The sequence below is a fragment of the Coenobita brevimanus genome, chromosome 33, assembly GCF_032717465.1.
Source record: "Coenobita brevimanus isolate Jiangsu-jjx chromosome 33, ASM3271746v2, whole genome shotgun sequence".
Classification (NCBI taxonomy): Eukaryota; Metazoa; Arthropoda; class Malacostraca; order Decapoda; family Coenobitidae; genus Coenobita; species Coenobita brevimanus.
Genome location: NC_136986.1, coordinates 39,676,956 through 39,690,873, shown reverse-complemented (window position 1 = coordinate 39,690,873; position 13,918 = coordinate 39,676,956). Strand labels below are relative to the sequence as shown.

The window sequence follows — 13,918 nt, the reverse complement described above, 5'->3', positions numbered from 1 at the left end:
ATCATTCAAACACACTGCATAAACGTGAAAGCCAAAATCTCAATACACAGCTAAAAATTATTTAATAAATAATAGATATAAGGCAGTATAAGAAGGTCACAGCAAGTTCCTGATCTTTAGCCATCACACAAGGCAAAGGCCATCATCCACTGTGTGTTTTGATACATCAAACACACCAAGTCCTTCTAATACTGCTAGTCCCATCACTTCATGACGAGATCCCTCCTATGATGAATACAATCACCTGGTGGTAACAAAAAAAAAATTAGAAAAAGAATGTATTACTGTACTGAATGGGTTAAATCCACCAGCCCTGTTATGTTCTTTTTACTTTATTCAGTTTTAGAAAGATATTCCAAGGCTGTAGGGGTTAATGTATATATTTGTAACCCCCTTCATTACAAAAGGCATCTTCTATGCCAAAAGAAACTGTGCAGCATCAGAAGAGAGTACTGTAATACTAAAGGGTATAACACCTTCAGACCATCAGTGTATTGTATTAAAATTTGCATTTGATTCTGGCAAATGTCAGATATCAAAGCTATTTTTGAGGAGTGTCTCCTCGGTGTGATGGGGTTAATAGTCATTGTTTCCAACATCTTGACAAAAGGAAGTCTCCCTAACACTGAAGAAAACTGACTGAGAATATAAAATCCTCTGACACATGCACAAGTGCAAGGCCAGAATACTGAAGTCCACAACACATCAGGCTCGGGTCTATACCCCTGATGGCATTACACTGAAAACCTCCACAGGTGGCTCATGGGAATTCATAACTCAAACAAACCCATTAAACCCATCTCCTATTATTGCCAGTCCCATACCTTCAACATCAACATTCGCTCCTCGGCCATACCTTTCATCTCCAGTGTGAGTGTGCCGATGAGCTGTTCAATCTGGACCTCAAGGGCGCAGAGAGTCTCTGTACACTCTCTGTAGCCCGACCTAACGTTGCTAAGAGCCGAGGCCTTCTCCTTACCCGGAGACAAGGCATAAGCATATGCCATTGAGCGTACCTGAAATTACAGAATCAGAGTTTTAACAACTTAAACTCTGGTTCTCATACATAAACTTACATTTCATCTTGCTATTAGGTGCTGAAGAGGGATGCCTTATGTGACGGCACTAATATAACTTGGCATTTTCACTTCCCATTTATACAAACGTCCCTCATCCCCCTCCCTATCCCCCTGAAAGAGAGAAGGTGGACTGCAGATGAAAGGCAATCAACCAGTCGATCCCTCCATTCCTCTCTACTCACCCCATCTCTGAGGTTCTGGTGTAGGGTATATTGGTCCTGAAGGTCCTCTAGCTTGCTCAGATGATACTCTATCCTCTTCAGGTAACGCTCGGCTGCCTTGATTTGCTGTGAAATGAATAAAACAGTAAATCAGTTCTCTTACGCATTTGTTAAATTATATGTTACACATTATACGTGCAAACTGTCACTGTAACATCACTGGCCATTTCAATACCCTCTCTACAATTACAATATACTCCAATATAGATTTAAAACGTTGTCTTCACAGATAAATCGATGTTCATCTGAACACATACTATATATTACAGTACAGGATGTGCTGGTAAGTAAAGGGCTTTTACACAATCATGCAACTTTACAAATAATGTATGAATATAGTAATTATAGTCATTGCTCTGTGAATAACAGTAATGCAATGCATTAACAAAATTAAGTAATATAGAAAGAATATACATGAAACCAGTTAATGAACAAGTAACATGCTTCGATAAGTTTCACTATGTTGTACTGCTAAGTGTTCTAAGTATCTGCACAATGCACAGCTCTAGTAAGTGCTTTATTGCAAGCTTGCTGGACTAATAATGTTGTACAGCATTGCATTATTGCTGGACTAATAATGTTGTACAGCATTGCATTATTAAGCAAGTCTCCATCTCCATGAACACTAACATTACCATTCTTGGATCCTTGGTAAATATCATAGCAACACCAACTCCTGTCATCAAAATATCTGATATGTTTTATAAACAGTCATAAATCATCTGAATAAAACTGCTTACATATACTGTGTACATGCCTTCAAGTCCAAGATAAAGGATCAAGTCAAGGCTGTCATACACAGTAGTACAACAAATGCTATCTGGCCTCTGTCATGCACTTCTTTACCATACATTTCATCATAGGTAAACTCATCATGCCACAGACCCTAATAAAAAAAACATGCTGCAATGACTAAAGTGAATTTGACATCAGTCACATGCCAACATGTTTTGCTAGTCTGGGTCAGAGACAAGGCAGGTCAGTGTCCCATATTAGGTAACTAGTAACTAGACATCAGAATAAAGTGTCAGATCACCTAATTAATTTTTCAGTAAAAGCACAACACAGAACATTAGCAGAAATAATGATACTACAGTATGTAATACATCCAGAAACTTTAACAATGTGAAGAAGTGTTAGTGTTGTTCATATTGTAAATCAAAAGAACACAAACAGTAGTTCTACACTGATTCTGAGAAAGCAGCTTAGGTATTCTGTAACTATTAACAATGATAAACTATACTGCTTAATACTGTCCTGGTATTCATTTATTATTATTCACATTTCCTTACAGGGAAAAAATTATTCTCATTGCACATTGAAGTGCTTAACTGTCCGCAAAAAATCATTTTTACTATGCATACAATATGTGCATTGTCATTCCTGTCACAAAGCTGTCAAATACAATGTGAACATCCAATAATAGACATGAAACAGAACAATTCAGTGCAATTTTGAAATTACAGCTCTTTGTCAAATTTTAAGTATGCTCTCTCAGATGTGAATGAACAATACTGGTGGCTAAATTTCCCAGAAAGTGAGAGGCAGGCATGGAACATTCTGTGAGTCCGTCATGCAGTCAACTGAGTCTTACCTTCTCCACCTCATACAACCGACCCTGTGACTGCCAATGAGAAAAACAGGGGTCAACATTAGCCTACAGCAGGTAAAGACAGGCTAAACAAGTATAGTATAGTACAGTACCTACAGATCGATTACAGTACTACATTCTCATAAATTCCTTCAGGTACAAAGAAGACTGGCTATTTCATAAACTAACACAGGAGAAGTATCATGCCTTGTATTGCAAATGTGGTCAAAACTTCATAGTGATTCTCTTCTTCAGTCTTGGACCAGTAACGTTCCTCAATGAACATATTTTATTTCCCGTTATAAGTCTATGACACTGATGCCTGCTAATATATTATGAAGAAACTTTGCTATTAAAACTTTGCTATTATGAGCTAAGGTACAATACACACTAACATATAAAACAGTGTATTCCTGCACTCACAGTCTGCTGTAACCAAAAATTACAGCAGCATTTAACTGACTGACGAGAGAGAAAAATTATAACATTACTGGTCACTGACTTCAGACAACAGCTAGTGCACATTTGGTCCACCTCAAAACCACCCCAGTGTGTAAAGTGTGAATGAATAAGAAACAATCACAAGGCAAAATGAAACAGAACAGTCCAAGTCTATGTGTTGTTGGTGTAATGTCTGTTCTAATTAACCCATAATTCCTTCAACCCAAACATGTACTGTATTTTTCATTTACTCTTGCCACTACCAAGTACTTTTATTCAAATCTGCAGAGACTTTTCAACTTACAGGATTTGGATGAGGATTTTACAGTCCCCTCAAAATAAATAAAACCGTCTGTATGTAGTATGAATAAACCAACACTTTTCAACTTATAGGATTCAGATATGGATAACTAAATGGGTCAAGCCTCAAGGGACAACTTACCTGATTTACTCTGAATACTGCTAACACTTTTACTCGCCATTGAGAAACCAAACGGTCTTTGAGGGTTAATCCCATCAGTACAAAGATATTTACTGGTAACTTATTACTGCCAGACACCTCAATTCTGTAAGGGGTGACCACAAACAAATCTCCTCCATGTCATCCTGTCCCCAGCCATTTCACTGCCCTCTCCCCAACTAACATTCCCCTCTCTCATATTCCTCTCCACTCCAACCCTCCATCTCATCCTCACCCTCACCCTCTCTCATATTCCTCTCCACTCCAATCCTCCATCTCATCCTCAGCCTCCCCCTCTCTCTCTCCCCATCCAACACCAAATGATCATATTCAGCGTAGGAATGGCATCTTGTAGCGAGGGAGTTAATGAAAGCTATATATAAACCCTTCTGCTCAAAACCAACCCAATTCTTTGTCTCTTCTAAAATGAATAAAAATGTCTTATGGCAGAAAAAAAAAAATAAATAAATAAAAAAGAATAGGTTAACAAGGAGTAACTGTAATATCAGGTACAGTAAATACACGAAGGGCTAATGATCTATGTGTCAAGGTGCCATCCATATCTTTTACCGCCTCAAATCTGTTAAATATCTTGCACAGTATGTATGTGGACTGAAAGTGACTGTAATCTTGCCTCATAATTCAGGGACCCAAACATGTACAAAAGATTACTGACCACAACAATCTACAACAGTACAGTCATCTACCTATCTATGTCTCTATCGCCAAATGCCTTAATCCAGGGTGGCCACAGACAAACTGCCTCCATGTTGCCCTGCCCCCCACCATTTCCCTGCCCTTCCCCACAACTTACACCCTCCTTTCTCATGTACCTCTCCACGCCATCCCTGCATCTCATCCTTGGTCCACCTCTCACTCCTTCCACCTCACTCACATATACTCTCCATGTTAGTCTCTCTACGGTACGCTATAAAGAAATACAGTACTAAGACTTTAAAGCTTCATGACTGCACAGTATGGGGCTTCACTACTAGTACATAATAGCCTACATTATATGACTACCTCGTCTAAATACGATGTACTTTTAATAACAAGGAAACTGCTACATGTCAACACGCAACTGGGGAAGAAGTGCTGTGAGTGCCAGAAATGAGGGAACAGATTTGCTTGGAAGTTTGTGTGTTCTATAGTGCAACATTACAAGTGAGACGAACTGATCACAGTGTTTATAAAGACAGTCAAGAGGAACAAGTATGTGACTCAGTTTGCTCAAGAACCTTCAACACTGTTTCACTACCCTGTTTGGAATGCATATTACCTATTAGTAGCTCTTTATATATGAAAACCAAGAATATAGTACTCAAACTTACTGATTATTACAATACACTTACACAAGTTACAGTCAAAAACTATTATAATGTGACTAATTCATTATATCCTAGTGCAATAATTGGTACAATATCTTTGTGTGTACTGCATGAGACTGATATTAAGATGCAGGCTAATGCACCATATTCTAAAACGGTAACTGGTATTTTCAGACAAGTATGGTAGGTAAGTGTGGTACTAACCTGGTGTAGGTGAGAGTCCTGGTGTGCTTGGTGTAGTGTGTCCAGGTCCTGTCTGGTGACGGCCACGCACTCCCTCAGCCCATGCGCCACACTGCTGCTGATCTGACACGCTCTCTCTGGCCGTGGGGACTTGGGTACCTTGACATGTGGCGGGAGTGCCAGGACGCGACGCACATCCCTGGGCGACGCTGCTGCCTGACCCAACACACCCTGTACTGCCCACCCTGCCCTGGCACTGGCTTGTTGTGGAGACCCGGCACCAGATCCTGAACAGACAGTACAGTATTCTTTTTTAAGACTTTCATTTACAGAAAGCTCAACATAATCTCTATAGAGAACTGTACATTGCATACTGTTTAAAAATGCTTTCTTGTGTTTTTCCAGACCTGCTTGAACTCAGGACGTGTGTGTGTGTGTGTGTGTGTGTGTGTGTGTGTGTGTGTGTGTGTGTGTGTGTGTGTGTGTGTGTGTGTGTGTGTGTGTGTGTGTGTGTGTGTGTGTGTGTGTGTGTGTGTGTGTGTGTGTGTGTGTGTGTGTGTGTGTGTGTGTGTGTGTGTGTGTGTGTGTGTGTGTGTGTGTGTGTGTGTGTGTGTGTGTGTGTGTGTGTGTGTGTGTGTGTGTGTGTGTGTGTGTGTGTGTGTGTGTGTGTGTGTGTGTGTGTGTGTGTGTGTGTGTGTGTGTGTGTGTGTGTGTGTGTGTGTGTGTGTGTGTGTGTGTGTGTGTGTGTGTGTGTGTGTGTGTGTGTGTGTGTGTGTGTGTGTGTGTGTGTGTGTGTGTGTGTGTGTGTGTGTGTGTGTGTGTGTGTGTGTGTGTGTGTGTGTGTGTGTGTGTGTGTGTGTGTGTGTGTGTGTGTGTGTGTGTGTGTGTGTGTGTTTTTTTTTTTTTAAAACAAGGGAGTGGGATATGTTTAAACACTTTTAGGTGTATGAATATCATCCCTTATTTTTTTTACAGATTCACTTTATAAAAAATCTCTTTTCCATGCCAAGTAAAATCTTCACAAACCCTACCCTTACTTAACTATGGTATTACCTGTGCGTCTGTGTGTAAGTAGGCCACCAAAGGAGCGAGAGCGTGTGAGACCCTGGTGTAGTGGGGACCCTTCACGGGGCTCACAGCGCTCCCGCAATGACATGACACCCCCGCCGTGGCTGTGGCAACGCTCCTGCTGGTGGTCTAAGTCGTCGTCCGGCAGGTGAGCAGACTCGTAACCAGGATCAGAGAGTGCCGTGTGGAGGCAGCCCCGTCGACGCACTCCAGACGACGAACAACACGACGACGATGTGCCCGAGGAAGATGTGTCACTGCTGCTTGAGTCTCCAGGTGTGCCCTCACCTCCCTGGGGGGGTAATTCTGGGGGGCTTAAGCTGCCCCCCACACCCTCTCCAGTACCACCATCTGCTTCGGCACCAGCAAGGGGCTCACCCACCTCCCAGAGCTCCACACCCAGCCGCACCTGCAACACAACAACAACGGACTCAGTAATACACACTTTAAAATTCAGCTCTGGTACACCATCATCATCACAACCACCATCTTCATCACTTAGTACAATACCATACACAAGACTTAAATATTCATCTGTCATCACCATCATCCATCCATCATCATCATCATCCATCATTATTATCATCATCATTATCAACACCATCATCCATCATTATTATTATCATCATCATCATCATCATCCACCATTATCATCATCATCATCATCCACCATTATCATCATCATCATCATCATCATCATCCATCATTACCATCATCATCACCATCCCAAACCTACAACACATCTGTAATAAACCTTGTATAATTCAACCAGTGGCTATAACAGTACTGCCTATAACACTACCGTATATTGTCGTGATATGTATGAACCAATCTGAAATAAGGTACATTATTTTGAAACACCATAATTAACCGTTATTTGGTGTAAAGGAAAAAACTTGATGTGTAACTGACTTTCATTTTAAATACCACCACAAACAAACATTAGAAGCAATTTAATGTTTTCAGTATGTCGATATCATTTTTATTTTGCTTACTTCCTGCTGTTTTTATTTATATTACGAGAGACTTTTCAAACTGGAGGAGTGAGAAATATCGGTAGCTTTCAAAAATCCATTAAAAAATGAATATCCTTTCTAATTTTTTTCTTCAAGTAACAGGAATATACGAAAATACATCACTGAATTCAATAGGTTAAATCACTCGAAATTAATATAAAAAATGAGGGGTAATCGGAGTGAAAAAGGTGCGTTTAGTCTTTGATGTCAACAATGTTCCGGAAATAGTTCCCTGTATCATATAATTCTCTCTCTCTCTCTCTCTCTCTCTCACACACACACACACACACACACACACACACACACACACGGCGATAACCAAGATCTATCTCTATCTATCTATTGCCAGACGCCTCAATCCCGTTTGGGGTGGCCACAAACAAACCGCCTCCAAGTCGCCCTGTCCCCCGCCATTTCACTGCCCTGCTCCCAACTCACACCCCCCTCTCTCATATACCTCTCCACCCCATCCCTCCATCTCATCCTCGGTCTCCCCCTCCCTCTTCCACCCTCCACCTCACTCACATACACTCTCTTCGTCAGTCTTTCACCCTCCATCCTCTCCACATGGCCAAACCACCTCAGTGTGTTCCTCACAACGCTTCCTATCACATCCACATCAACACCACAACGCTCCTTTATATCCTCATTCGTCAGCCTGTCTCTCCACGTGACTCCACAAGCTCCTCTTAAATAACTCATTTCCACTGCTCTCACTCTTGACTTGTGTCCTTCCAACAACGTCCAAGCTTCACTTCCGTACGTTAGAGTTGGTATCACAATACTGTCATGTAGTAACTTTTTTACTTCCATGCTCACTTCCTGTTTCTTATCACTGCTTTCAAGGAACCAGCAACCTTTCTTCCCCTGCTGTACCCTTTCAAGCACTTCACCCTCCAAACCTCCATCCTTACTCATCACACTACCCAAATACTTAAACGTACTCACATTTTCCAATTCCTCACCATCCAACCTCGCTATACATTCACTGACTTCACCTCTCTCAAAGACCATCACTTTACTCTTCCCTACATTCACCTTTAGGTTCCGTTTCTTACACACTCTCTCAAACTCATCCACCAAGCCTTGCAGCTCCCCTTCATCTTCACTCAACAACACAGTATCATCTGCAAACAACAGTACAGGGAGTTTCCAAACACTATCCTCTCTCACCAGGGCCACTCCAACAACCACTACCCTACCTTGTACCTCTTTTATTACCCCATCCATGTACAGATTGAACAACCATGGAGACATGACACATCCCTGTTTCAAACCAACTTTCAAAGAGAAAAATTCACTTAGTTCACCATCCACACGCACTGCAGCCTTAGCACCATCATACATACTCTTCACAGCATTCAACAACTTCCCATCTACTCCATATATTCTTAACACTTTCCACAATCCTTGTCTATCCACCCTGTCATATGCTTTCTCCAAATCCATGAAAGCCGCATACAACTTCTTTCCCTTCTCTAGAAACTTTTCCACTAAAGATCTAAGAATGAATATCTGATCTACACAACCTCTTCCCTTCCTAAAGCCTCCCTGTTCTTCTCCAACTAATTTCTCTGTTCTTTCTCTAACTCTGTCTATAAGTATCCTACCATACACTTTTCCTATTATACTAAGAAGACAAATGCCCCTATGATTACCACACACTTCTTTTCCCCTTTTCCTTTGTACAAGGGAATAATTATACCTGACTTCCAATCCTCCGGGACTCTACCTTCCTCCCAGGCCAATCTGCACATCTTCCACATCCATTCTACTACTATCTCTCCCCCATGCTTCAGCATCTCACCACACACTCCATCAATTCCTGGGGCTTTCCCCGATTTAACTTTCTTCATTGCTTCCACAACCTCTATCCTACTGATTTCTACCTGTCTTCTCACCTCCCTCCTTCTCCCAGCCATTCCCCAGCCACTTATACTCGCATTACTTCCATCCTCTACGTTCAACAATTCCTTAAAGTGTTCTCTCCATCTGCTCACTTTTTCTCCCTTCTCCACTAGTAATCTACCATGTTTATCTTTCACTCCCCTGCTAACTTCACTTCCACCCTGTCTTACTCTTTTCACTTCTCTCCAGAACATTTTCTTACAGTCCCTCCACTTTACACTCAAATTCCTTCCAAATTCCTCATCCACTCTCTTCTTACTCTCTCTTACTAATCTCTTCACCTCTCTCTTCCTTTCCACATATAACTCTCTCTTCTGCCTCTCAACTTCTTCCACGTCCCTATTTCTCATCCATTCATTGTATGCTTTCTTCTTTTGTGCCACAGCCTGTTTCACCTCTTCAGTCCACCACGCTGTTCCTTGCACCCCCCTCCGTCTTCTCTTCCTTCCACACACCACATCACATGCTGCACATATTTCTTCTGTAAATATCTTACACACACCTTCCACGTCTCCCATCTGCTCCAATTCATATTTGCCCAATCGTTCCTCCACTTCTCTCTTATACTCTGCCTTTTTCTCATCCTCTTGTAACCTTTCCACTCTCCTTGCAACTACTCCTTCCTCTCGTCTTTCCCTTCTTCTATTCCTCCATCTTACTTGCATCCTAATTCTGGCCACCACCAAGTAGTGGTCAGAAAGGCCACTCCCCCAACCTCTATAAACTCTTGCATCCAATATACATCTTCGCATCCTTTCATCCACACACACATAATCAATCATTGCCTTCCTTTCATTCAGTTCACCACCCACCCTTCTCATCACTCGCCATGTATACCTGTGGATCATTTTATGCCTGAAGAGGGTATTGGCTATTACCAACCCCCTCCCAGCACAGATGTCCACTAACGCACTCCCATTCTCATCTATCTCAGCAGGCACACCCCACTCACCAACTATTCCATCCACCTTCACATTACCAACTTTACCATTCATATCACCGATCAAAAACACTCTCTCATTCCTTCCAAACTTTTCCATGCACACTTCCACATTTGTCCAGAACTCTTCTCTCACTCTTCTAGCACGATCTTGCGTTGGCGCATACACACACACAATCGCCCACATTTGTATTCCAACTTTCAACTTTACCCACACAATCCTTGACCCAACTGATCCATACTGTCTTATGCTCTTCTTCCATCTTTTACTCACAACTATACACACTCCTTCCTTTGCCCTCTCATTCTCATCTACTCCTGCACATATACCCCATCCATACTCCCATTCTCTCACACTTTCTCCTCTCCATTTTGTTTCAGTTATTCCACATACATCCACTTTCGCATCCTCAAGCACCTGGACAATCTCTCTCTCTTTCACCTCATCATTCGCTCCTCTTACATTCCATGTACACATTACCAAGTCCTTTGTCCGGTCCTGGGTCGTCAACGTTTGGTCAGTCGTATTGTGTAATTTTCTCACGACAATAATTCTGAAGGTAAACGCAATGTTATATGATACTGTGAACTTCCGGTATTACACAGGGTGATTTAAAACTATGCTCTCTCTCTCTCTCTCTCTCTCTCAATTTTTTTTTTTTTACTGATGTGGTTAAACTGAACACTCCGCTATTAATCAACAAATTTCATAGTGTGTAGTTTTAGACATGGGAAAGAATAAGGCATGGAATAAGGACAAGAGCTTTATTTTTTTATTATTATTATTATTACTTTTTTTTTTTTTGAGAGAGAGAGAGAGGACGTTGGGATTTGAGACGAGATAAATAATAGTACAGAGGGAAGGAAGGTGTGAGGATAGGAAAGGGGGAAGGGAGGAACAGAGTGGAGAGATGGTTGGGAGGAATGGACGAAGGCATTAGGAGAAAGGAAGGCAGGGTGGAGGAAAGGAAAGTAAGTGGACAGGGAGAGAGGGAAGGAGAGATAAAGGGATGTGAAAGGAATATGGCGAAAGGAGGTAGGGATGAGGGATGGAGGGATAGGTGGGAGGGAGGAGAGGGAGGGATAGGTGGGAGGGAGGGAGGGGAGGGAGGAAGAAGGGGAAGGGAGGGAGGGATGGTAAAGAGACTAACAGTGCTCAGGGACGTAGGGAAGAGGGATGGATGGATAGGTGTGGGGAAGGGAGGGGAGGGGACAAAAGGAGGTAAGTAGGGAGGGAGGGAGGGAGGGAGGGAGGGAGGGAGGGAGGGAGGGAGGGAGGGAGAGGAGAGGAGAGGACAGGAGGAGGTAGGAGGGAGAGGAGAGGACAGGAGGAGGTAGGAGGGGAAGGAAGAAAAGAATGAGGAAAGAAGGGATGTGGAAGGGAGAAAGTATGAGAGGAGGAGAGAGGAAGGGAAGGGAAGAAGAGGATGGGAAGGGAGGGGAGGGGAGGGCAGGGGAAGGCAGAGGAGGGGAGGGGAGGGGAGGGGAGGGGAGGGAGCTATTTCTTATATGATGCAATTTATCACGGTATAATATTTCCTTGTTTTTAACGTTTATGAATTGGCAGAACGTGTGCAGGGAGGGAGGGAGGGAGGGAGGGAGGGAGGGAAGGATGGAAGGAAGGATGGAAGGAAGGAAGGAAGGGAAGGAAGGGAAGGAAGGAAGGAAGGAAGGGAAGGAAGGAAGGGAGGGAGGAAGGGAAGGATGGAAGGCAGGAAGGAAGGAAGGAAGGGAAGGAAGGAAGGAAGGAAGGAAGGAAGGAAGGGAGGGAGGGAGGGAGGGAGGGAAGGATGGAAGGAAGGATGGAAGGAAGGAAGGAAGGGAAGGAAGGAAGGGAAGGAAGGAAGGAAGGAAGGGAGGGAGGGAGGGAAGGATGGAAGGAAGGATGGAAGGAAGGAAGGAAGGGAAGGAAGGAAGGAAGGGAAGGAAGGAAGGAAGGGAAGGAAGGAAGGAAGGGAAGGAAGGAAGGAAGGGAAGGAAGGAAGGAAGGAAGGAAGGAAGGAAGGAAGGAAGGAAGGAAGGAAGGAAGGAAGGAAGGGAAGGAAGGAAGGGAAGGAAGGAAGGAAGGAAGGGAGGGAGGAAGGGAAGGATGGAAGGCAGGAAGGAAGGATGGATGGAAAGAAGGAAGGAAGGAAGGATGGATGGAAAGAAGGAAGGAAGGAAGGATGGATGGAAAGAAGGAAGGAAGGAAGGAAGGAACGAAGGGAGGGAGGGTGGGAGGGAAGTTGAGAAAATGAGGATAGAAAAGACACATATGCAGACTTACATACAGATCAAATATCCATCTATCTATCCACAGTATCTATCTATCTATCTATCTATCTATCTATCTATCGAGAGAGAGAGAGAGAGAGAGAGAGGAGGTGCAAGGTGAGGAAGGGAATCGATCGAGTAATAATGAGTGAAGGGAGGGAGGAAGGGGAGGGAGAGGGAGTGGGTGAGGGGGAGGGGGAGGAAAGGAGGAAAGGTGATAGGAAAGGAGAAAGGAAGGAGTAAGGAGCGGAGGATGAAGGCATGAAATAAGGATGGGAGGGAAGTAAAGGAGGAAGGAAGGGAATGTATGGAAGCTGGAATGAGGAGGAAGGGTGAGGAAAGGAAGGAGGAGAGGGAAAAGGAAGGGAACGGAGGAGGGAGTGGAGGGAAGGAAGGGAGGAAGGGAAGAGAGGGAGAGGGAAAGGGGAGAAGCGTAAAGGAAGGGGAAGAAAAGGGAAGGGAAGGGAGAGATTTAGGAATGGAGAGGGCGAGACATAACAGGGAGCAGATGGTGATAAAGTAGGAAGGAAGGAAGGACGAAGAGAGGTAGGAAAGATGGAAAGAAAGGAAATTTTGAGGAAAGATGGAGGGACACAAATCATCATCACCACAATCACCACCACCACCACCACCACCACCACCACCACCATCATCATCATCATCATCAACCCTCTCTTTGCTTCATATACACAAAGAGTTTTAATTCACGTTTATAGAAGATTATTATTCAGCTGTGAGAATACTGAGCAAGGGTGTGTGTGTGTGTGTGTGTGTGTGTGTGTGTGTGTGTGTGTGTGTGTGTGTGTGTGTGTGTGTGTGTGTGTGTTTCTTATGTCTGTTCGTCTGTCATATTTGTATGTAGGTTAGTTTGTCTGTTGGCCTCTCTCTCTCTCTCTCTCTCTCTCTCTTGCTCAAGCACTTGGACAGCCCTCACTTCCTAAACACTCATCGCTGTCCCTTTAAACAAGTGCCGGGAGTGTGTGTGTGTGTGTGTGTGTGTGTGTGTGTGTGTGTGTGTGTGTGTGTGTGTGTGTGTGCGATATTTGAGGCATACACAGACTGAGCTATTGAGAGAGAGAGAGAGAGAGAGAGAGAGAGAGAGAGAGTCCCAGCTGGTTCATGCCTATTCACACCACCAATAAGCGGACGCAGATGTACCCTTATTTACATCAACTTCTCTGCACCCAGACGAGATGACCTTGTGTGTGTGTGTGTGTGTGTGTGTGTGTGTGTGTGTGTGTGTGTGTGTGTGTTTGGGTTTGGAATTCGTAACACTTCTTCCTATGCGACTTATTCTACGCACACACACACACACACACACACACACACACACACACACACACACACACAATCTGGCAGTCACAAAGGCCGTCTAGCATTCTATGACCTCCCTCCCTCCCTCTCTCTCTCTCTCTCTCTAAGCTGAATAA

General features: G+C 43.5%; 1 protein-coding gene across 1 annotated transcript in view; it reads right to left on the bottom strand.

Annotated features, from left to right (window-relative positions):
- LOC145395907 (rho family-interacting cell polarization regulator 2-like) overlaps window positions 1-13,918 on the bottom strand; it is a 63,454-nt gene that overhangs the window by 32,431 nt on the left and 17,105 nt on the right. Inside the window, exons 2-6 of the mRNA XM_080269431.1 lie at window positions 6,357-6,780; window positions 5,325-5,590; window positions 2,895-2,924; window positions 1,262-1,366; window positions 857-1,016 (exon numbers count right to left, since the gene is read on the bottom strand). Of these exons, the coding sequence (XP_080125557.1) occupies window positions 857-1,016; window positions 1,262-1,366; window positions 2,895-2,924; window positions 5,325-5,590; window positions 6,357-6,780 (985 nt within the window). The remainder of the gene's footprint in view (window positions 1-856; window positions 1,017-1,261; window positions 1,367-2,894; window positions 2,925-5,324; window positions 5,591-6,356; window positions 6,781-13,918) is intronic.